Source organism: Chaetodon trifascialis, chromosome 4 (assembly GCF_039877785.1).
Source record: "Chaetodon trifascialis isolate fChaTrf1 chromosome 4, fChaTrf1.hap1, whole genome shotgun sequence".
Classification (NCBI taxonomy): domain Eukaryota; kingdom Metazoa; phylum Chordata; class Actinopteri; order Chaetodontiformes; family Chaetodontidae; genus Chaetodon; species Chaetodon trifascialis.
The window spans coordinates 19,394,131-19,419,310 of NC_092059.1; the positions used below are offsets into that span (position 1 = coordinate 19,394,131).

A 25,180-nucleotide genomic window follows, 5' to 3' on the forward strand; every position below is an offset into this window, starting at 1 on the left:
GTGTGTGAGTGTTTGTGTGTGTGTTTGCTGCGAGCTGCAGCAGAGGCATCAAGAAGTGTACACAACTACACCTAATCAATGTTAAAGGTGCTTTGAATGTCTGAGGTTTGGAGACAATACATTCATACTGCGGTAGAGGCACAGCTGAGGGACAGATAGACATCTGTAGTGGTGGTTTCAAAGTTAGCGATCTAAGGCACTCAAAGGACACTATGGCACAGCTAGTTAAAATGAAAAGAAGAGAGTCACAAACACCACACGCCACCACTCAAAGTTACACATACACGTCCAATAAAAAGGTACTGCACAAAGTCATTCACAGTTGCAACAAAAACGGAAAGAAAATCAGACCTGTGTTACACCCCTGTGAGTAAAAAAAACAAAAAAACAAAAAGATGAGCTTCCTGGAAGAAAGATTACCGTCCTTACAAACACTAGTGAGGGGAGGCCTGACACTGCTACTTTCTTCTCTATGTACACTGCACACACTGACTGCAGAAGGACGCAGTGTGCTCGGCGCAGACGCCACTGCCGCCCGAAAGGCCCCAGAAGCCACTGTAGGGTCACCTTTTCAGGGAGACGTGCTGGTCCTTGTGGCTCTCAGTCCAGCCCCATTCAGACTTTGACTCACATCTCCTGCAGAGGGTGGCTCATTTCAATCCTCTCTCTCTTCACAGCCGGCTCAGAAGGCCCTCTGGACACATCGGCATCACTGCCCAGGTCACTCATCTCATCAGAGAAGGATGCATCTAATCACACAGGGGGAGAGAGATGCTTAAAATCAGGTTTAAAGCTACAGTATAAATTTATCCCCACAAAGGTCAAAATAAGGATTTTACATCCTTATTTAGCCCGATGGATCCTCTTCATGTGTTTTTTAGTATATCGAAACTCAAAATATACCAGAAGATCATTAAAGGGTTCAAATCAGGTCCCAAATATATAGTAGGGCACTTTACTTTTCAGCAAGGATTACTCAAACCAGAGAGAGGAGAATGTATTTCCTGGGGACTATTTCAGCTGCAGTTTACTTTGTGCTGGAGAGTATTTCCAGCAGCAGGGTGGTGAATGTTGGATTGAGTCAAAATAAACTGCAGTGCCCACATTCATCACAATGAAGGATCGTGTCAGCCAGTGCAGCTATGTGGGGCTCAGTGACGCTTTCTTCAACAGTTGTTTGGAAAATAATGGAGCTCTAGAGAACAGAGGAATAAGACATCAGGCGCTGGCTACACACACCATGCTTGGTAGAAAGATCTATTAGGAATTTATGTGCTTGGGGCCAGATACCAACTAGGGAAGTCAGAAAGTGTCTTTTGTTTTGTGATTTTTTTTTTTTTTCCATGCCTTGAACATTCTTCCCCACCCCAGAGGCTGTTAGCTCAGATATAAGCAGGCTAATATCAAATACCTTTTTCCATGAGTGATGGCATCATAGAGCTCAGGTCACTGAACTGTGATTGAAGAGATGACAGAGCATTAGTCAACAGAACTACAATTTTCAACATAATTTCAAGTGTTTGAGCAACCGGAGCAATGTGGAATATCTTCCGTCTTACCTCCCCCATGACAGCAATTGGAGTTTCTCCAGTGGCCTGAGCCACGCGGTGTTCCACCAGGTAAAACATATACTCATCATACAGGAGGCGAATTAAGTGGAAAGAGCCAAAACTAGCTGCGCTACGCAGGGTCAGGTCTCTGATCACCATGGAGCTACAGCAAGGAAAGAGAGAGGACAGATCATTTATAAAGTGCTCCAGCTACACCACCAGACAAAATGAAATGAGCTTTTTCTCCAAAACCAGACTGATGCAGTGTCTCCAGTGTAAACAGCCTCAGCGTTGCCCCCTCGTACCTGTAGAAGGACCACTTGAGCAGGAACTGGCGTGCAGCTTTGGGGAAGCTGGGGCTGCCCTGGTGAGGCTTCAGGACCTGAGAGACCACGTTGTCCAGCCAGGTAGCCCATTGGTCCAAAGAGCTCTGCTGCTGCAGGGTGACCTTGAAGTCCTGCTCTAGGCGCTGAACCACGCTCTCGTCGCACTGACACACCCATGACGCCTGCTCCTGTTAGACACAACAAACACGCCCAAACCCATTCAGTGAGAAACCATAATGCACAGCAAGAGATGGAAAACAGAGCAAGTTGACATGAACAGTCTGTACTTTGTGCAACCTGATGTTTGTCACTTTAGCATGAAGTCTGAACGTTACATAACCAGGGAGGCTGTCAGAAAAGTTTACCTGGACGTTGGCAAAGTCCACCCGGTTGAGGTCAGACAGCATCTGGTTGATCTGGGAGGTGTTCTGGAGAACGGCACGGGCTGCCTGGGCCAGGTGGTTCAGACTGGTGTAACGTCTCAGTGTCTGGGCAAAGGCACTGACCACCGCCACCTACACCATGGAGACAGAACCAGAGAACTTCTCACACTCTATGTTTCTATGCTTTATTATGATTATCATCACCTAATTATATCAGAATTAAATGCGTCACTTTAGGTTTCAAGGGCTGTCTGTACATCCTTTGTGATTGGACAGAGGAGTAATCAAATATGCTCAAGATTTACTTCCATCCTTATCAGAAATGTACTGAAATGAACATGGTGTAAATTTTATGCATTTTCAATCAAATCCATGCTATACTGCCTCTACATACAGACGACTAATCTTTAACAAATGGATGTAATCTTTAAGTTCAGTGTCTCTGAAGAGAGCTTGAAGAAAATGTGATACATTTAATCATTTGCACGACACAAGCACAATAGAGACAAGTCATAATTCACATGTTCTATAATCTAGACAAAAGCTGTTACAAAGGGGGATCAGAGATTTTCTTCTCACCTTGGTGCGGATAATCTCTTGAGGAAAGTTGGTCATGGCGTTTGTCAGCCAGCCCTCCAGACTCTTGGCAAAGTTACGGATGGCCTGAGTGAGGGTGCCTGAAGAAACACAACAGCCTGGATTACAAACTGTAAGTAGAGTTGTGCAAATGTGGCCAACTGCAATACGGAAGATTCAACAAGTTCTGGAAAAGAATACCAGCAAAATCCTGTGCGTGTAATGTTGACTGTGGTGTCAGCGCGTGACTAAGAGTGCCAAGAGTTAAGACAAGTGTGTAACAATACAGTCTACTACTGCATATTGTCTTATTGAAATCATGATGGATGAAAAGATCACTGGTACTGACTGGGAACCGGACGAAGCACATCAGGGATGAGGATCTCGACCAGAGCTTGGTAGAGAATGTGGTCACAGCTCCTCATCCATAGTCTGATCGGTTCATATTTACACAGAGCCACCAGCTTCTCTCTGGGGATCACACCTTCCAGGTCATCTTCACTACACACAGACAGGAAGAAAAAAATACACATTCCAAGATTGTAATTCCTGCTGTCTTGTAAATAAAAGTTTGACACTCAGCAGACAGTCAGGGACAAGGTTAACGTTTGTGACATACTGTTAAAACAGAAGATTTAATTAGCTTAATGTAAACGTAAGCAGTAGCTTTCTTCAACACTGACACCTCAGCTCTTCCTGTTCATGAGATCTGACCTGTTGGGGATGGTAGTGCTTCCGTCACTAGATGGCGGTGTTGAATACCAAAAGGTCTGCCAGAGTTTCTCAATGTAGTGGAACTGGAGGTTCATCACCACATCCAAAGTAGCCTGCAGGAGAGCAGCGAGGGAGGGTGGGAGGGTGAGAGGAGGGCAGAGAATGAGGGGGAGGGAAGAGAGGAGGGAAAAGAGAGGGGGGGGACAAAACATACAGAGCTGAGCCATGGCAACCAGACACACAACAAAGTTTCTACAGGCAGGCAGCCTCTCACTCACTCCAGGCCCTCCTCCTTAGACAATGAGCCAGCTTCGACACAGCTCCCTGTACATTAATCATCAGGAGGATCCTAAAAGCCACGTTTAGGCTTCGTCAGGAGTTTTTCAGAGTGATTTCATTGTGATTTCACTCACTTTTTAAAAAAAAATCTTGATTGCCTTTATAGAACAGATCAGTCTCAGATTTATGGCTGCATTTGGCTCCTTTTAGTGGCAAGGCGCTGACCTGAACTAACCCATGTGACTTCCTCTTTCCTGTTCATATGCATGAGGCTCTTAGAAAGCAGAGTATACTGCACACAAGCGAACACAGCGAAGCGCAAAAGGAAGCGGCGGCGAGGCAGTGATCTAAAACGATTAACTACAGAGAAAGCCATAACCTGGTTCTAAAAACAGAGCGTCTTAACCTCAGCGCACATGAAAATAACACAGAAAAACAGGCGCTGTAGTAGCTGTTCAGGACATTCACCAGAGGAAACGTCAGCCTGACTCCACATGAGGCAGAGGTCAGACTCTTTTCGGTCAGCGTAGCTCCACATTGAGCGTCTGTTGAGCACAAGCATACGATTCACACCGTGCCCAGAGATCCTCTTCTGTCTCTCTCTGGCAGGACATGCACTTGCTGCTGGATCCTGTTACACAGCAGCGTAGACTTCAATCACATGATATGTTTTTTTTTCTGCTCCAGCCATTGCCATGGCAACCTTGTTTACGGTTGCCCCGAGCAACAGGTCAAACACAGGACTCCAAAACAAAAAGGAGAATTTCCCATTCCTTCTAAACAAGAGTGCCTCCAGTTTTTTTGCTACACAGGAAAAGCAGCATGCCTTTAACAGAATAAAAAAAAAGAAAAGTGTGGAGGAGAAATAACACATGTTCACGTGTGCACGCTCACAGACAGACAAGCGGCCTGCAGCACAGATTCCTCTCACATCTGTGCACACAAGACAAATACTGCGTTTCACGTGGTGATTTATGACCCTCAAAGTTTTATTAAACGCATAAACACTTGTAGTTAAACATTAATTTAATGGCACGGCCGACACCAGAGTATCTGCCTGTTACCATGACATTAATAAATACACGCCGTGCACAGCATACAAATCAGTTTACAGCCCAGCAGAGACTAATTTAACTTCAAATTAAGAAATTAGATATTGCTTTATCTTAAGGCCAACTTGTTACCTTTATTTGTGCTGAACTTTAAATGATGCCCTGGCTAATGTGTTAACAGGTCACTGTTGGCTCACAAAAAAGGGGTGGAAAAAAGCAAAATGCATAAACATTAAACACACGGAGGCAATGAGAGCTACGAGAGTGACAGAAATGTGCTGGCAGACAAAGACAGGAGCCCATGTGCCTGTCCGCAGACAAGGCAACACAAAGGCCCGAGAGGAGGCCACCACAAAGACACCAAGATGTCCACCCAGCGCGCTGAAAGGTTAATTGGCATGTCTTGAAAGCAGCACAGAGATGAAAAGACAGCTGGAACAAAGGGAGTGTGGTGAGACTGGACAAGGGGAGGGCAGGGATAATATGCTAAAGCCAGAGCTTCGCTGCTTTCATCACAGCCTCTCCCCTGTCCGTACAAACCCCAAATTTAATGTTCAGCATTATTTCTATTTTTGGTCAGTATTATTTGTAATCATTGCCAACGTGTTTCACTCTGGGGGTTATTATGTATGTATATGTTGTGGATTAGCCTCTGCGACCTGTGAAGTGCCATTATGCAATACACCAATGTAGCACCATTTTCATTATACAGTTCTTGATAGGAAAAGCTGGACACCTGTTGACTGCAGTTATTTGCTTTTACTGTGCCTCCTGTTTCAGGATGTGAGTCTGACCTTAATTAACCAACCACTACTCTTTATATTTCTTATGAAAAGTCCAGAGCCAACAATGTTTTAGTCAGCCATGCAATACTTTTTGAGTGACCTTCACTTTCTGTAACTGCTGGGCACTGCAGTATTAAGTAAACGGCACACAAACAGGAATAAGCAGTGCATTTGTTGGGGACTATTTTCGGCAGTGGATTAATACACACTAGGGACTCTAGTGAGCATTTACACCAGCAGGACAATGTTTGTAGGGTCCACTCAAACTAAATAACAGCACCAGTGATCACAGTAATGAACAAAGATGTCACCCAGTGCAACAGTGTGGCACACGCAACATTTTAATGTGTTCAAACTTCACTAAGGCAGTGAAAGGTGTAATAAAAAAAATAAAAGAGGTGCTGTGATATGGCATACCTCGCAGTGGTCTCTGTAGAGTGTCTGCAGCTTCTTGATATCATTCATGCTGATGCGCTCAGGTAGAGGCTGGGTGCCCAAGTCAGGAGTGGGAAATGGAGGCAAGGTGTGGGACGTATCTGCATGAAGCAAAATGTAGACAGGTGTCACTCATTTCACTTGAAAAAACACATGCGGGAGCTCAGGAACTCTGGAGACTGTATGAAAACTGTGACAACTGTATGGGTAGATCATGGTGTATGTCACCACAGAAATACATCCTATAATTGTCTCAACAAACAGGACAGTTAATTTTCCTGACAGTTATGCTTGAATAAAGCCAACATGGGGATAAAATCTAGTGATGAAAAATAAGAAGAGAGAAGTGAAAGTGATGGTTGTTGTGGCAGCGCCTGTCCTTACCTATGTACTGCTGGTGGTGTTGGCTCTGAGCAGCCACAGACTGCTCTGGAGTGCTGTTACAGTGCTGAGAGCTTCCACACAGACTGTCAGACATACTGTCCACCTTCTGTAGAGGTTTGAATCTACACAGACAGTAGAGGACAGGAGGTATATGTTAGCTGCCTTCGAAAGGACAAGGAAAGCAGGATAGAAAGAGGGAATAAGAAGGATATGCATTTGATGGCTAGGACTATGCAGGTTTTCAATCCAACGAAAAGACGAAAGACAACTCCCATTAGTGAATACCATGGGGTGTTTTTAAAAGGAAAACAACATTTGCAAACTGCAGCATTTTCTAAATGACTAATATGAGTCTTCCCATCGGTGCATCACACTTTGCCTTTGAGATGTGTTTGCCCCAGTTTGCTGGGTGTGTCTGAGGTGAATACCAATACATACATGGTGAAAACACAACAGAGCAGTGACCTACATACAAACACACACACTACAGTGGTACAAAATAGTATCAGTGTTTCTTCTCTCAGAGGGTGTGGTCACAAGTGCTTCGTTGTACCTGAAGCCACACCCAACAGTGATGCCTGGTGTACTGATACACCCTGGAGTACGCTTCTTCACAGCGGCAAGGTGAGAAGTTAAACCACAGAGGTCAGCATAGAGGAGATTTACAGGGGTGTAGAGCTCATCTTTAAACATACAGTACATCCAAACCTTTTCTATTGATATTCTATGAGAATTATTCAAAACAGAACAAATAGAAAAGAGCTTATTTTCCAAAAAAGGGGCAGCACTTTGCAATAAATTACTGAATATCACCTCTGTATCCATAAAAAAAAAAACACAATTACATTGTGATAGCACTGAAAGCAGCCCTGTTCTCGTGTTTGGTTAAATGTCATGTGTTAGAAGGTGGGTGAGGAAAAACATAGGCAACTATGAAAGAATATGAAAAGGGCAAGGAACAGAGACGAAGAACTTTTAGAGGAAAAAGGGAGGAGATGGCAGACAAAAGACAAAGCACAGCAAGCTGCAGAGTATAGGCAACGGCAGTGAGGCAGCGGTCATAGGGTAAATGTAATCAATGGTAAAACTTCAATAACACACAATCTTCATTCAAAAGACACCTAAAACACATTGTGGCCAAAGGAAAAAAAATGGCAGCCAATGAATGGGAAGCTGCTGAAAGTTGTGATAAATTTGACAGAGAGCGAGACAAATGGAACAGAAAAGGAAGGAGAAGAGTAAAAATGGCAGACAAGGGAAGAAAGCTGACCTCTGTTTCTGGTGGACAGGCTGCTGCCTCATGGCCATGTACTGGGTGTCTTCCTGCAGCCGGTTGAGTGGTGAGTCTGGCTTCACCCGGATGCCATAGTAATGATACTTAGAGTTGCCTCTGGTAGATTCAGAGAAAAGCCAGAAACCAGTAAGGAGGAGAAGACTTGCCATCAGTATAATCACTATCATTATCCTCTTCCATCAGCAAATCTCCAATGCCTATAGGCATCATCATACTCATCACTTCTATAATGGTTACATGATTACTGTTATCAGCATCTTCATCTTCTGCAACAACCCCTTCCTGTTTGTACCTGGTGCCGAGGCGGCGGGTCCTCAGACCCATGAAGACAGAGCGGATGAGCTTGCCAAAGGAGGCTGCGTTGACCGGATCTAACTTCTGTTCCTGACAGTGGCGCAAATAATGGTTATACAGGGAGCACCGGGGCAAGCTCACTCCCTCCGCTGTCTCATAGTTGTCCAGCAGCCACTGCAGCTGAAAACACACAGAGGAAAACACAGTCGCACAGTCAGTGAGCCCCAATGGATAAACTCTGTGACAGTCACCTGGCCAGAAATGAAGAGGAGCGTTTCATCTTATTATCACATCAAAAGACAGATCACACACACACACACACACACACACACACACACACACACACACACACACACACACACACACACACACACACACACACACACACACACACACACACACACACACACACACACACACACACACACACACACACGACCTCCTTTTTTAGGAGCCTAAACATCAAAGGGATCACTGCATTCCTGCTGTGGCTACGTTTAGACGGTTACATTTTTGACTGAAGCAGCAAGCGACTACAGCCAAAAGAATGGCTGATTAACACTCAAACATCTGAAGTGCTATTTATTCTATCAGACGAATCTCAAAGACAGTCAGAGTTGAGGAGGACACAGTCGTGGCTTGTCTGTAACAGTGCAATCAGAATGAATTTGCATAAAAGGCTCAAATTACCAATTTGCAAACCAGATTTAAAGCAGAAAATTCAAATACTATTCATACAGATGATGTGGAGATTGTGAGATGACAACTGGGGTTAGGAGTTAGAATGTAAGCATCTAAACCACAAATTTCCATGTAAGGAAAATTATGGACAGAAATACTACATGAATCTTATTTAAATATCATTATATTTGAGTGATGGCCTCCCAACATCAAGAAAAGTTACTCTGCAATAGCACTCCATGACACTGAGTACATGTCTTAGCATGTTTAACAGTGAAATTAACAGAAACCTTGAAAACTCAATCAATTTATGCCCATGCAGAGTATTGAGAAATACATACAAGATGCATACTTAAGCAAAAAGTGACAGCAAATGCAAGTTCAGATCAAGGACAAAACTAATGGAGACAATTATGCATATCAGAGGGACAGTGCAGAAGGTAAGTAAAGCTAGCAGTAGGTAGTGTGTTCAATTTTGAGGAACACGAGTTGAACACACTGCATACAGGTTCAGCTTTTTGGGTTGTTTTTTTCATTTTCTCTCAAGTCTTTTTCAAAGAAAGTTCCTGGTTGACTTACATGGCTGTTGAGCAGGCTGCTTTTGTGACTTGCAATTCCTTCAGACTTTTGGAGGTTTTCAATCGCCATTTCAAGCTAAAGAAAAAGCATGCAAGAAAAAAAAAAAGAAGTAGTGGACACAGAAGAGGGAGGAGGCAGGAAAGTGAGAGAGATAGAAAAAGAGAAGGGGACAGAAATAAGCAGGGGTATATGAAAAACACACACACACACATACACACACGCACACACACATACACACACACACACACACACACACACGCAAAAAAAACCAGATAAAGGATATAAGACTGTTAGCGAGCAGCCAGATCTCTGAATTTCCATTAAAATCAGTCAGTGTTGCTGCCAAATCCATTATTGGCTGACAAAAGCATGCAAATCAAGAGACTTATGGGGTTAAGCTGCTCAGTGAAGACTTGCGGTCAGACACTCTAATGTATGCAAATAGGAACCACAAACAGGGGCACAGGTCACATCAAGTTTGGGGACACTAGGTCAACAATGCCTACCCCCACCCTACCCCACCTTCAAGATGCATGACACATCGTAACTTAGATAATAGTTGAATAACTAAAAATCTGATGAGTGAGTTGTAACTATGACATAAGCAAGAGTGCCATGGTATAAAATACACTGCCTTATTATTTTGTCTTTAGACAACAAAAAATAATGGAATCCAACTGGCGGTCAAAGTGTATGACAAAACCAGGGACATTCTATTTAGCTGAAGAAGAAAATCAAGTTAAAAAAGAAAAGATATGTGGTATTGCAGCCAAACTGGAGACACAGAAGAAAAGGAAAAAGAGGCAGGCAGCGTTCCAAGCCTTAAGAAGGCTCCCGAGGGCTCATGGCCAAATGGTAATGAGCCCCAGGGGTTGCTTTGTTTCACAGGGCGCTCAAGTGCCTGTGAAAACCTCTGAAACAAGGCAGTGCTGAATTATTTAAGCCAGTGTCCCGATTCTACAGGCTCTCTGCCCTGTACTGCTCTGCTTTCTGTGTGTTACTGCAGAGCTGGGAGGCCCCAACTCAGGTTGCTGTAAACCCTGTGTGTCTCTCCCTGCCTTTCAGGTTTGTCCGGGAGCCTGGCCAGTCTGGACACAGGCTCAGGTGACAGTGATGACAGTTAGCAGCAGTGTGCATCTCACAATATCATATGGTAGTGGGGATCTCTGCTCAGTAAGTCATGTTGTGCTAAGAGTTAGTAGTAAAAGCCTATTTACATTCTTTAGAGAATAAAAACTGTAATTTAGCTACGTAGCAGGTGAGAAAGACAAACAATCCCCCGAATGTGTTGGGCCTTTGGTAGGTGTAAACCCCTGATTTGAACTTTCTTTGTGTTGCTGGCTCATTAATCTCATTCTATTGGAAAAGTACAGAAACATTCGTATGGGTGTTGCTCACCATAGCTGAGGAAGAGCGTGATGAGTGTGATATGTGGTTGCGGCTTCCTTCCATACTTCCTCCATGGATCAGATAGGTGCTTCCGCTGGAGATGATGTGGCTGCTGCCCACATCCATAGTGATGCCCACCATGCCATGAGGGGGCACCCCACCACTGGCAGAGGAGACCACTGTGGTGACATGAGCTCCACCAGCCTGCGAGTCAAAGTAGGTGCCCCCACTGCTCTGCCCATACAACTGAGCCTCTGGGTTGTAGGAGTAGGCTGATCGGCTGGGGAGAGATCATTGTAATTAGCATGCAGTGATGTCATCCTATGATGATAGTAAACAAAGGACATTTCATGGCAACTGATGAACTTGAGAAGGCCGTGAGTACAAGAGTCTATGCTTCATCTATGAAGAAAAATATAATCTTGTAATTTTTACTTCTTTGTGCAAGGGCACAGGAATGCAGCACTGCTGATACGATATCCACTCTTGTTTACACAGACAGCAATACAACTGATGTCATCAAAATATCTGGTTATGCTGGAGTCAAATCAAACATTAAACTGTGGGAAAGAAAATAACTTTGGCTTCAATTAGGCTTTTTAATTAGATCCACTTTAACAGCAGTTGGATGTTGAAATGATGAGAAAAGTGGTCTGGAAAGTCTTATTTGTCATTAGGCTTTTCATCCAGCACCTATTAAGAAGAAATCCTAATTCAAGATGTTTCTGCATTTGGAATGGAGCCAAATTTCATGCACATTGCTGTGTCTGTTTTATTTGAAAGGCAAACATTTTTTACACTATTTTAGCATCTTACATTAACAGATACAATGTATCAGAAATGGCCACCTGTTGACAGCTGCTCCAAACAAATGGGGGCAGCATATTACCAGAGTAACCGTTAACTGCTGCTCATCATACCCTTTGCTGTAGCTACTAGCTGCTATTAGCTTGTTGCCTCAGTAGGCCGTGCAGCTAGCTATTAGCGTGCTACTAGCTGACTATCGTCTCTTGAGGTAGAAAGTGTAATTACGAAACAGGACGGGTCAGGGCTAGCTGGTTAGCACGCTAACTTCAGTAAATATTAATGTAGCACAATACATAGACATCTTTAATATAATGTCAGAACTGTTACTTCACCTGTTACTTAACCCTAACCCTAACCCTTCACATTCTGTTGATAATGTTTGGTCATTTTCTGAATGTAAATGTAAACCAAATTTCTCGCCATATCTTACAGAGCATTTGATGATCGCTGTCAGGACATAAAGACAATTTTGAGAAATACAACCAAAATGCATCTTAAATACATTACCTACTCTGGCTTTAATAATTGGAGAGTAATGTATCACTCCTTACATAGTTCCATTGGTGTAAACAGTCTCTCCACTTTCTCCTACATATTGGACCTGGGATGGGTAGACATGCTGCACCTGCTGCACCTACAGAGAGACCACAGGAAACCAAAGCAGGAAAAGGGAAAAGCTTTGTTTAGGCTTCAGCATTTCTACAAATTTAAGTCAAACTGCAGCTACAATTGTCATAATAACTGATCTTTTTAATCATACAAGTACTCCAGAAATGAAAATATTTCCTGTGGGTATAGGCATGTGCACACCTATTACAGTGTGTACATGAGGCGCAGTGAAAAGTCTGTACACCCCTTGGTTTTTGCATAGTTATCTGTCCAAAACAGAAGCCTCAACAGTATAATTTTACATTACAAACACTGCCAACTTTATGTAGACCTACTAAGGTCCTTTATGTGGTGGTTTTAGAATATTTGAAGTGATACAAAAGTAGGCTATTTTGAAAAGGGATCAGGAGTAAAAGTGATTTGGAAAGATGCTGGATGGGTAAAATGTAAGTTATTTTACTTGAACTGATAAAGACACGAATATGGTTAAAAAGACAAGCTTGATTTCACAAACATCACAACTGATAATGAATGTTATACTGAAGCATAAAAATGGTGAAAAGCAGGTAATGAACTGTCCATCTGCTATTGGCTGATATCAGCCAGAAATATATAAATAAAGACTGCTACCTAAGACAAAGAGCCAGGTCAGCTCCTGCTTTTCATAATTTCACACTAGACATCACACAGGTTTCATGTTGGGATTTGGTTCAAGCCCACAGGAATCACTGGGCTTTACAGCAAGTTCACATTATACCCTGAGACCCAGAGAAGACGTTTTGCAGCTGCAAAGTTAAGAAGAGTTCTCACCATCACACACATGTAATAATATTAAGATTTCTTTAAAAGCTACCAAGAGTTGCATGAAGATATTATTTTCATGTTATTCATGTATGAAGGCAGTGGGCCAGGCTCAGCCAGAGAAAGACACTTTTGCGTACCTATCAGTGGTATAGGAAGCAGGAGAAAAATTCTGACAAAAGGATGAGCAGCTTTTGGAGGAATGAATGGATGCTAATGTTTGGAATCTTAATTCATTGTTTTAATACATGGTTTGGTTAGTCTTTAACTTGTTTACTACCAATGTGTCAGTTGAATGCAAAACCTACAACTCCCCAGTCTGACGTTATTATTTGACCTGAAAGTAAATGCTGACCTGAATAAGGTGTGAAAAAAAAAACAAATATTTGTGATACAAAGAAGCCATGGTGAAAAAGGCTATATGCTTATTTTGCCATTCATGCCATGCTTATTTGAATTCGCAGAAAAATTTAATGATCTTGTTACTTTATTGTAAAAGGAAACATTATATAGGTCTCCGGCTCAGTCACAAAATTAAATGTAAAAAAAAAAAAACTGTAAAATGTCAAGGGGTGAACAAATTTTTTCACAGCAGTGTACAAGTATGTACAGCACTGTGTACCTGCTGAGGGACCTGTTGAACCCTGGGTACTGAAAGCTGCTGTACTTGTCCTCCTTTCTGAGCTGAGCCTGTGGCTTGAACCAGCACCCTCTGTGTGGATACAAGACATAACTGAATTACATAGGTATGCATGTACAATCGCATGCATACACATATTACTGAAAACATGACAGGCAACACATCATGGGCAAACATATCAACAAATGCCCCCATCAGGAAATTAAGCTTGTGCTAATAGATTTGTGTGTATAGTACTATATTTTCTTAGTAAACTCCTCTGATTACAGGAAATGGAGATTCACAAGTGTATTGTCATAACACAAATGAAGACTGTGTTCTATAGACTGTGTTTATAGCACTGTCACTTTTATATATCTTCAAATGGTCATAATAAAATGGATGTCCTGGTCCAATAAGCCAGGGAGATGTTATGGCAGAAGCTGGCATGGTGAACAGATACAAGCAGCATCTGTTGGCAGAGTGGATGGTAAACAGCTTCAGTTGCTGACAATTTACAAATTGGAACCACTCTTAAAAAAACATTTTTATTTGTTGCAGGTGTTGCATGGAACACTGAACTATGAGTGCTTCGAGGAGAGATCTGTTGTCAAGATATTGTACTGTTTCTTTTCAGACACCATGTGTAAGCACTAATATAATAAGCAGCTGGTTTGGTTCCCAAAACAGCCAGTCTTTTATACATTTGGAAGTCAACATTTGGAAAGAAATTGAATGGAACTGTTATGTCATTACAGACTTCCCCCATTTGTCCTGTCATTACAGTAGCAGCAGGGCAGAGGTAGTACTCTACCTGCTGGGAGGCTGGGACAGGCTGTACCACTGGGGCCTGAGCTGATGAGGACGTCCGCAGCGCTGCCACGCTGGTCGTGGTGTCTGACCCTCCCTCGGAGCTCTGCATGCTGGGCCGCAGCGGAGATATGAAGAATTAGAAAAGAGAGAAGACATAAATAGGGGGAATCTTATACAAGACAGGTAACACTTTAGATTGAAAAAAATAATAAAAGCACCTCAGGTCAATGCGCATGGACAGCCATGCTAAATGAATTCTCTTCCACCCCACCCCTTGTCTCTTGGAGCCACTAGGTCATTCTTTGTGCCCCAGGGGGTTTCTGGCTTTGCCAAGTCAAGCTGAGTCAGTGAAGCTCTCAGTGCCCCAGGGGCTGCCGACTTTTGGCCTTACTCGATAGCAAAATAAGCAGCCCAACAGAATTACAATGCCATCCCTGGTCCTGTTGACAGATCAGGCCCAGGTGGAAAAGTTACACTACAGGAGTTCAAGTTACCAGCAGGGCTGAAATGCTTCCTGAGGACCAAACCCACTGCCGTGACTCGGCTTTCCACTGGGTGACAATGTGCACAGCATAGCAAAGGGGAGCTAAAAATGGAGTTACACAAAGGCTCTCTTTTTTCAAAAAAAGGAGAGAAAGGGAAAGAGCGGGAGTAAGGCAGGGACAAGAGGAGAATGGAGCTGCAAGGGTGGGGGGGAGTAAGTAGCTAAAAAAAAAAAAAACAACTTCCCCACTCTGTCAAAACAAGAAAAAATGAAGGGGAAAAAGATGAAAATGGCAGCGGGGTTCCAGCCTCTGCCAGGGTCCTGATGATATCCAGCATTTGTTTCGAACGAGAGCTGTTCTCTGAGGGCTCCAATAATCCAGCTGATATGAGGAAATTCCTCAATGCTTTGTAAACGTTTGTCGGTTGCCATGGTGAGGAATCCATGACGACCACCCCCAACTCAACCACCCTCCTCCCTTCCCTGCCCCCCCACCCCACCCCCCCACCCCCACCCCCTTTATAAAGCTCTTGTACTGGAACTTTCGAGTGCGAAAACCAAAGAGAAGAGGGGGAGGAGGATTAGAATAAGGGAGAGGGAGATACGGCACAGTTGGGGGGTGGGTTGAATTGATGAGAAGTCTTTGGTTGACGGCAAAAATCCAGGAGCAGCAGGAAAAGTAGGTAGGTAGACGAGAGAATGGTGTTTACCAGGAACATTACAGCAAGGGCTGCAAGACACAACTTGCTCTAGACATGCAGTGATTAGTCAGAACACTTGGCTTCCAGTACAATGTTATTTTAATTTACCGGAAGAGATCTGACACCACTTAGGCTTCAGCAATCTAAAGGCTGACCTATTAGATGCAAGCAACAGGTGCAGCTATCCCTGTCCTTTGGCTTTTCAAGACCCAACCTAAACTTTTTAATGGGGCAGCACTATTACAGCTACTTGTGATTTCAATTCAAGCCTCTGCTTATGTAAGAATTAAGAGGGCCTTCCTTCTTGGATCTGTTGTATCAAACTAAGTGCTCTAAATGTGTCTCTAAAATTGAAAAGACTGCCTTATACCAAATTGAACCCAGAGAGAATGGGAAATAGAAAAAACAAATCTAACATGACTTGAGGGGGAGCAAGAAAGAAAGAAAGAAAGAAACTGAGTCAGAATTAAGGAAACCCCACTGGTAATGGAGGGGAAGAGGAAACAAATTTAACAACAAAAATGTTGCACACACACCAAAATGGGAATCACATCCTCATTTGTGTAAAATACAGAGTTAATGACTTAGATGATGAAGGATAATACCACTCATTTATACAACCACCTAAAAAATGGCCATTAAATACAACATGATGAAGCCATCACAGACACTACCACAAAATCCCTCCCACCCATATTCAACAAGTTCCAACACGCAAAAGGAGATTACAAGGGGAAATGTTTCATTAAAATATGGTTTCCCTATGGATCCTGACACTTAAATCTAATTTCCACTCTGCACTAGAAAAAAGTTATTCTCATCAGTCATGTCGGCTTGCTACAGATACACTTCTTGATTATTTTAAGAGACCACCAAAACACACATTAACAAAATTTACCTGCTAGCTGCAAAACTAGCAGTTATGAAACTCAACTGTCTTCCGTCCTAGGTTTTAGACATCAGCAGTAACTTGGGAGAATATTTAGGATTTGGAGGCACTTCTGAATACTGTAAAAAAAAAATCAGAGAGTGTACCTTTAAGACACAAAAACAGCAGATTTGGGTGTGCCACCACTGGCATTTTCCATGCGTGGAGATTTTGCCACAGGCAAAGACACTGCTCTGCCTACATGACTAATAGACTGAGCCCTATGTTGAAATTCCTGATATGTGTCAATCTTCAGACACGCCATATCCATTCTACCCTGAGCAGCCCTGTGAGTGTATTTGTAAGTACACAGCACAATTAGCACTTACATATGAAGGCTCTCATATTCCCGCCTTTTTCTTGTATGTCATTAAAGCACCAAAAGACTATAACCAGAATATTGGCACCAGGTAGTGAATATCCGAAAAGCTGCTGCATCTTTCTAAAGCAAGGAAATTATCTATGAGGTGTCACTTAGCTTATAAATATACTTGAAACAATCCCATCATTTATCTTCAGACTTTTAATTTTCACTAGAGGAAATGACACAAGCCTCGGGGCTTCTTTATGCCATTAAGGAGTGCGTGGTATGGCAAGATGGTGGGGGATCAGGAAACAAAGCACTGACCTGCACGTTTTCATCCATTAAAGCTCAATTAAAGTGCTGGCTTTAATAGGTATGGTGAAGTGTGTCAAATCATTGGGTTGGAGGGGGAGAGACAGGAGAGAGTGCAGGCAGAGAGGAGTCTTTCTGCTTGGTGTTCAGGGAAGGTTAAAAGCCACACAAAATCCCCACTAGCAGCTCTGAAAGGCACAAAGGTAGCAAACAGCAGGAGACACACACACACTGCTGCAAAGCTGCTGCTCTGGATGGGCTGCTGTGCAGGACCAAGCCTTTCTACCTCTAACCCAAAGAGAACTTCACATGCATGTTTTTTGTTTCGTGTCAGGTCTGTGAGCTTGGTTTCATTCACGCAAATCCCACACGAGCACTTTACAACATTACAACAACAACAGCCCCTCCTTTCAAGAGTTACCTGAGTTTTCAAAGCTATATGGAAACAAGAGGAGACACATTTTAACCCCCCCCCCCCAGCCTCACCAACTGTCATTAATGCTTCAGTCTATAATGTTAACAGTGCAGACAAGATTTAAACATCTGTCACTGACAGATCTAACTTAAACAGGGCTCAATCAGAGAAAAACACATACAGATGTTCAATTAAAAGCAGGAGCCCACAGTCTTGGCTCATGTTTGCGCTGGCCCACATTGTTTGCAGAGCAACAACGGTTGCTAGTGGCAACACCGTCCACTCCCGTTTCCAGGAGCCTGTTGCTATGCAACCAACAGAATACTTCCCAAACCAAACAATGCCATCCCCCCACCTGATCCCTCTATCTCACGCTAAGTAGAAACTTACAACAATAAATACTCTGTAAGCTATTAATTTCAGACAGCGGGGGACATGAAGGCAGTGTTATTCCTGTTTTGCAGTTATATAAAAATGTACAGACTTTATGCTGGTTTAGACTTGATTGAAGAGGACAGGATGAAGTGCTCTGTTTTTGTAACTACTTGGTGCTCGAAAGAAAGAGGAATGTTTAAGTCATTAAACAGACAACAGTCTATTCTTCAAGGTTGCTTTACACTCATGCCGACCCAAAAAAGAAGCTTCCAAAAGCAAGTTGAGTCTTTCCAAAGTTCCTTGGGCAGAAAAGAGAGTGAAACAGTTTGAGCAGAACAATACTTTCTCCAACTTAGGAGTAGATAAAACAAAATAAAGCAGAGGCAGACACTTGTTGCTTTAAAGGGGCCATCTATGGAAGACCTTTGTTGAGAAGTAAGCAGATGTGTCCCTCCGTTACACTTTTAATATATACACCAAGAGGAGCAAAAGGTCTCTGACGAGGCTTTCACTTGTTCACTATTTTGAGAATTATAATTTTAATTCAAAACAAATTCATTGATATTTGAGGATTTGAAAAACATCAGGCTTGCTTTTCTTTGATTTCATTAAAAAAAAAAAAAAGATCACAGAGGCACGCGTGCTCACACAAAGAGCGAATTAAGATATGATAAGAGATTTCCACAACAGAGGCTGTTCTTCAAGCCTGTCTCATTAATTCATGGCTAATCCAATCAAAGCAGCTCTTGGGGTCTGCAGATGGCAGAGTGTGAGGGGCAGAGAGAGAGGGGGAGAGAGAGAGAGAGAGAGACAGAGAGAGAGACAGAGAGAGGGAGAGAGAGCACAAATAGGAGGCACTGACCACTGTCTCTGATCCAAGCATTACCCTCCCCACCTCTGGTCATCAGCACAACCTGTCCACTCCGTCACCATGTGTGCTGCAGGCCTGACAGCCGCAGAGAGAAAGATCAGACCGTTGCCATGGAGATTGTGTGTTCGCCCATGCTCTACACTAGCAACTTCCTCCCCCAACGCCCAGCCTCCTCTAACCCTTTCCAGATTTCCACTGTCCCCCACCTTCAGCCTCCATCCTTAACATTTCACATCTCAAGATGAAGATTTGAAACTGAACGTTTCAAGAAGCTAAACTGGAAAACACAACAGAGATGAGCCGGGAAGGAGCGGGGAGATGGTCACCACAGCCAATATACTCAGACTATACTCATCCGTGTGGGTGTCTCTCTCCCCCTCATGAATATCTATCTCATATGTTCTGAGGCTGCTATACTGTTGACACCTGGATGATTGGGGAGATGGTGGAGCCTAAAGAGAAACTGGAAAATGTAAACAGTTAGTCAGGATTCTTGCATAACTGCTTTTGCCCCCTGTTTTCCAAAACATTATCAATGTTTGGCACACCCAAAAAACACAACATGATCTTGCAATAACTTTTTTGATCTTTAAGCTCACTTCAATGCCCTCCTATTCATATTTGCACAGCATGTAAAGAGATTAATCTCAATTTAAACCACAGCTACATCCAAACCACGTAGTATGGGGCCTCTCTTAAAGTATTACATCACTGAACATATTCACAAAACCAGGACAAACTCAGAGAGCACATACTCCTGCCAGGGCAGCACAATCTAAATGCATCTATGATGTTGAAATGTCTTTTTTTTTTATCCTGTATCAAAACTAACCACTTCCACTATCCACCTAATTTTAGGAAATCTGTCAACAAGTTAATGAGATTTCCTACTAACTATCAGACTAACAGAAAGAACTGCAAACACAGCCTCCTCGCCTCAGGCAATGCTGCGGCCTCTTTGAAAATCTACACAAAGTGACTGCATTATATCAAAACCAATCACCAAGACTGACACCTTGGAGTGATTAAGCTTCCTAACGCTTTAGACAAGCCCAAACTTGTATCCTATTCTGTGTAGAAATATAACCAGGCTCACTCCAGACGCAAACGCGCACAATAATGTTCTTCAAATATGCTTTCACCTTTTCTCTGCAACAGGTGTGTTTTCAACCTATGGGTTTTATTTCCCAGGGAACCACATTCTGCAAAGAGGACCTCAGATGCTGGCAGTGCGCTGCTTCCATCTTGACCAATGAACCTGAAATAAGCATTTTGTTGTGCTGGAGGAGTCTGTCTTCTCGGCAAGCGTTCCCTCTACACAGATATGATGCTGAGAATCACCATGCTGTATGTACAGTATGCTTTCACAGGTACTACTTGGCACAAATAATGAGTCATCAGTTAATGCTTGAAATGTGAGACAGATCCAAGTATCTGTTGTTCATACAGTCAGTACTGTGTATTTATGTATGCAGTCAGTACTGTGTAAATGATATTGCTACATTAACTACAGTTACCACATGTCATGTGTCATTTAACGTGTTCAACAAGGCATTGTTTGAACACTTCTCATTTAACATCATGCAATGTTAATACAGCGACTTAAAGTCAAAACTCATATTTAAGCATCATTTTAGTCAAAGTAAAAAGCATCCTAAATCCACTGTGTTCAACCTTTCATACAAAAACTGAACAGGGTCTGCATTTTAAATCATCCTGTCTGCAGCCAGATCCAGTGACATGTTTTAGATATTAAAAAAATAATATCAGCAGTATTCACACACTAATTTAGCAAATCCTATTCAGAGACATTTCCGCATCATTAACCATCAAATTACTTAAGGATATGAAAAGTGTACCTGCGTTGCTATTTGCAAGATGGTGATCATAAAACATAGAGTAAATGGTGGTGATAAGATACGGTTGATATCCGGTCTATTTGGTCCAGTTCCAATTTTTCAAAAAAAAAATCTAGTCACTTTTTGTTTCTTTGTCTTCCATCATATTTTATGTGCATGTTTTTTTAATAATATTAAAAATGTTAAATTTCCCAGGATGAGAATCCAGACTGGTTTGACTACTTTTTCAGTGGCAACACTACTGCTTTATCTACTACCCTCGCTACTCAAATGCTGCTAATTCTTACATGAAAAATAATTAGCATGCAATGTAAAGTACCTGCTCTGACATGCTGAGCATTGCAACATTAATCTTAGCTGTCCTTTGAAGCTAATGAGCGGGAAGAGAGGGTTCTTAAGGATCAAGAATGGGATCTGAGGGCTGTACTACATAAGGACAGCCACCAATGAGCTGAAACAGGGTTGTTTCCACCTGTGACAATGGCGTCCTCTGCTATTGTTCCTCACCAAATCTCCTAATTAAAGAGCTTCTCAAAGGCTATGCCGAAGACAGGACAAATGAAATCGAAAAATACTATCTGGGTCTACTGCTTTGCAAATCTGGTCAAATCTCACTCCACTTCAGGCCTAGTTTTGGTTCTGGTAATTACTTTGTAGCAGGTTTACACTGACAGGAGCTTTTTTTTTTAAAGCCAAATAAACATCTCTTAACAAACTAGCCTCAAACTCTACAAAGGAAAGGAAAAGTGAGGGGAGGGGGTGCTACTATCCCTGCCTGAAAGAGAGAAGGAGGGGGGTTGGTCATTCTAATGCAAATGCCACTGCCTTGTCTGCTGTTTGTGGCAGGAAATTTAATTAGCAGTTGTGTAGCTGCGATACAAACAGGTGGAATGTTAAGAATGCTCCTGATGACACACACACAGGCAGAGGAGACAGGCATTGAAAAACATTTCATTTCACAACAAGTTTCAACTTGTTGCCGCAGCATGAGGGCCAATCAGTGGCAGCACTTTTTTTGGTATATGACGGGATTTGTTTCTTTGTATCCTAGCAGCGTAAGCCTACAATGATTTCCAAAATCTTTGTAGCTGGAAGATGTGATGTGAGCGTCATGAGGACACTTAAACTATTTTCCTTTCAACAGATAAAAGAGTAACAGCACATCAAACGAAAGGCCCTTCACAAATAAATGAATTATGAAGATTATGAAACTGAAACATTTCATGTTACAAATGGCACTATTATTTTCCACTTAACAAGCCCCACAAGGCACACTCCTCTCAGTTCTTCTGCTTTGCTCTATGATTTCCTGACATGCCTTTGACTGGAGTTATGGGATAACCCATTAAAACTGTGTTAATATCAGACAATGAAATGTGCAGTTCAGTTAACACAGCCGGAGGTAAATGTAACTCTATATGAATACGATCAAATGCAGATCAAACAGCAGTGACAAAACTGATGGCAGTGACTAGGTCCGTGTCTATATCTGTAGCAGGCTATTGGATTGAGAACTTCTCCCTGAGGCAACAGTAGGCCTCATCAAGATAAGCTAAATACAGCACGAGCAAACACATACACAAACACATCCACACACCACATACACACACAGAACATGTGACCAAAAGCTGTGTCAGGTCACCCGCTGCCCAAGAGACCACTGCAGCTGTCCTATTGATAGCTGAACTGTACTACACACATGGGTCCATTAGACACTCAAAATGGCACACAGGCAACGGTGTACACTGCTATGCACAATCATACGAACAAGTCAAGAGATGGCTTAATAGAAGGCTAGAGGAAAGGAGATTAGTCCTAGAGAAGGAACATAATTTTCTGGAAATCACAGTCCAGAGTGGCATTTGGCATTTGTTACTGAAATGGACCAAAGCACAACCATGATCATAGGCTGTAGCCTAGGGCCAATATAGGAAAGCTTGGTCGGTTTACTTCAGGATACAGACAGTCTAACTAATTTACAACAGAAAAATGACAGAAAAAAATATTCACCCCCCTTCAAACTGACATTCTCATTGATAATTTCAATAATGCTCTGTACTTTACAAGCCAGTAAGCCATTTCTAAACAACTCTCCAGCCGCCTCCACTTTGTTTAATTCTCCTCTCTGAGCACCATTTCGTTCTGACCTGCCTCTGCAAGCCAAAGCTATGCACTCCTGCCACAAAGAAGGAGATGAAAATACTGTAACCTGATTAAAAACACTGACTTTTAAAAGAATAACATTTTGCCCCTGGCCCACTCCATCCCCTTTCTTTCCATGACTTGGGTGTATTTGTATATCAAGTTGCCATGTAAACATAACAGTGTCACGCTCAAATTTGGGGGGGGGGGGGGGGGGTGCACACAGAGTTTCAGAGTAGTCATCTCTTTATTTTCTGTATAGCTTCAGCGAGCTGTCTGAACAATAAAAGTTTCTTTCTGTGACATGCGCTTCAGAGCAAATAGACCCCTTTTCATCTATAAGAAAATAGATGTCTTGTATCAGTAACACATCTCCTTATGTTAATCACTTAGCTCTCTTCTTTTACAAGGTGAATACTTTATGTAAAGACATGTGTAAGTGTATAACTCAATTCATCAGTAATGAGCAGAGAGGACGTTAATTAGAGAAATTTTCATGCAGCGAACATTCTTCCTGATGCTTCAGTAGCATGCAACATTGCAAATGACCGAGCATCTGACGGCTGTCTCTGAAAAGATTGGAATTAATGCATCTCAGGGGACAAAAAGAGACAGACTGGAAACCTGTCACAGCCATGATGTAAAACTAATGAAAAGGGAAATTTAAAATCATTGGGGGTATCCTTTTCCTTGGTTTCTCATCATTGCTACAGCGCAGTTTGATGAGCCTTCAACTCTTAAGAGAGGTCAAACAGCAACCCCAATGAGACCTGCCACTTTAACAATGACACTAATTACTACTGAGAACAACCTCAGTTTAAGCAAACAGTATGCTTTAGAGTCTGTTCAAGTGTAACATCAGACAAAGTGGAAAGATTGATAGATGGAGCTGAATTACTTGTGAGGACAGGAATCAGGTCCAGTGATTCGTTCAGCTTAATATACAGCGCACAAGTGTAGCTCATTTGATGCCTAGTTTTAAAAACACGTAAGAAAACAGTAGTTAAAATGCTTCATCTCTCAGCCAAGACTATAAATACAAGAGAGCAATATTAAAGAACCATCACAGCACCACCTAGCTGCAACATATTCAGTTATTCAAGCTGTTTCTGAAATATTAATAACATCAAAACTTTGTCAAGAACCAATTTTGTTCTCTTTAGATGACAAACGTTATATGACTTAATATGATTTACAGACATTAGTTCACCATGACAGTTTACTATGCTCCTGAGATAGAGACCAGTGGAAGCATCAGGTCTGGCAGCGTTGTAACGGTGAGTGTCGTAATGTCGCCGGTACAAGTTCATATATATCCGAGCACGACTGGGTGATATTTTTTAAATTCCTTTTAAGACACACTTTGTAGGTGAAAATCGACCCAAGGGGAGCTGCCAAACTGCGTACTGATATGAAAGTTATCCTTCTGCGGAGTTCACGCTTGTTTGTAGCGACGTTAGTTAACAGTTTGAGCACCAGGACCAACGTCGCTAACGCTAGCTAGCTACATTTCCACCTGCCTGAATACGGTTATGAGAAAGACACTCCAAGAACGAAGTTTATCCGTGCTGTGAAGAACGACACAGAGCCGACATTAACAAAGCGACAAGTGGTTGAACTAGCAACCGAACCCGAACTCACAGCTTCTGGCTGTCTGGAGTTAGCATTGTAGCTTGACTAGTAAGTAGCCTAACCTTCCATCCTGCTGGGATTGAGCTGGAAGTGCGTTCACGTCTCGAGACAAGCTATAGAACGTAGCAACAAGTGTAAAGTGATGTTGAATCAGTCTTGAGTAACGTTGACACTGTGTAGTAACCCTGAAGCAAAGTGTAACAAAATAAGTAGCGGAGGTGAAAGAAATATTTTTCCCCAAGCTGACTTTAGGTGCAGGGAGCAGTTGCCAGCCTTAGGTGAACGTCAGTTAAAAGGAAAGTGGAAAGCCGTTCTCAACTTGGGGCGGATGCCACAAAGAAGGGAAAGTTATACTGTGGAAAATACCCAAGACTGCCAGCAACGCGTGCGATCCCAGAGCATTTCTCTTCAAATTGAGATGAATTCAGAATCTAAATTCTAGAGAAGCATAGTCACCTTTGCCTTGAGAAAAGTTCTGCCCTGGCTCTGCTCTCTTTCCCCTCTTTCCCACTCGCTCGGTGACTTCCAGATGCTGCTGCTGCTGTTGCTGAGTGTTGCGCTCGTTGGTAAGTAACTGTCTCCACGGCTACAGTCACTATGGCGCGAGGGGGTCTCGAGGCAACTGTTGCTACCCTCGACTGCCTACGTCAGGGCCCTCACTATGTAAGGGCGGGGCCAAAGGGACACGAGCGAGTCCCGCCCAGTCGAATAAAGCTGTAAGTTTGATTTGGACCACTGGGGGGTGGTCTTAGCTAGGGGACTTTTGAAGTGCGTAACTCACATGCAT

At 42.7% G+C, this 25,180-nt stretch overlaps 1 protein-coding gene across 3 annotated transcripts; it reads right to left on the bottom strand.

Annotated features, from left to right (window-relative positions):
• Positions 1–24,964, bottom strand: rfx2 (regulatory factor X, 2 (influences HLA class II expression)). 3 transcript variants are annotated; one of them, XM_070960544.1, is made up of 18 exons: positions 24,850–24,964; positions 14,372–14,480; positions 13,561–13,650; positions 12,080–12,162; positions 10,731–11,001; positions 9,333–9,407; positions 8,071–8,252; positions 7,755–7,874; positions 6,485–6,606; positions 6,083–6,201; positions 3,550–3,662; positions 3,185–3,336; positions 2,839–2,936; positions 2,242–2,391; positions 1,856–2,064; positions 1,560–1,713; positions 1,412–1,454; positions 1–749 (listed from the first exon to the last, which is right to left on the bottom strand). In XM_070960544.1, exons 2-18 carry the CDS (start codon positions 14,477–14,479, stop codon positions 628–630), a joined length of 2,211 nt encoding a protein of 736 aa, XP_070816645.1. In that variant the 5' UTR covers position 14,480; positions 24,850–24,964; the 3' UTR covers positions 1–627. The 3 variants fall into 3 exon arrangements, with proteins under 3 accessions (XP_070816645.1, XP_070816647.1, XP_070816646.1); XM_070960546.1 differs by lacking the exon at positions 13,561–13,650; XM_070960545.1 differs by lacking the exon at positions 9,333–9,407.
• Between the last annotated feature and the right edge of the window lie 216 nt (positions 24,965–25,180).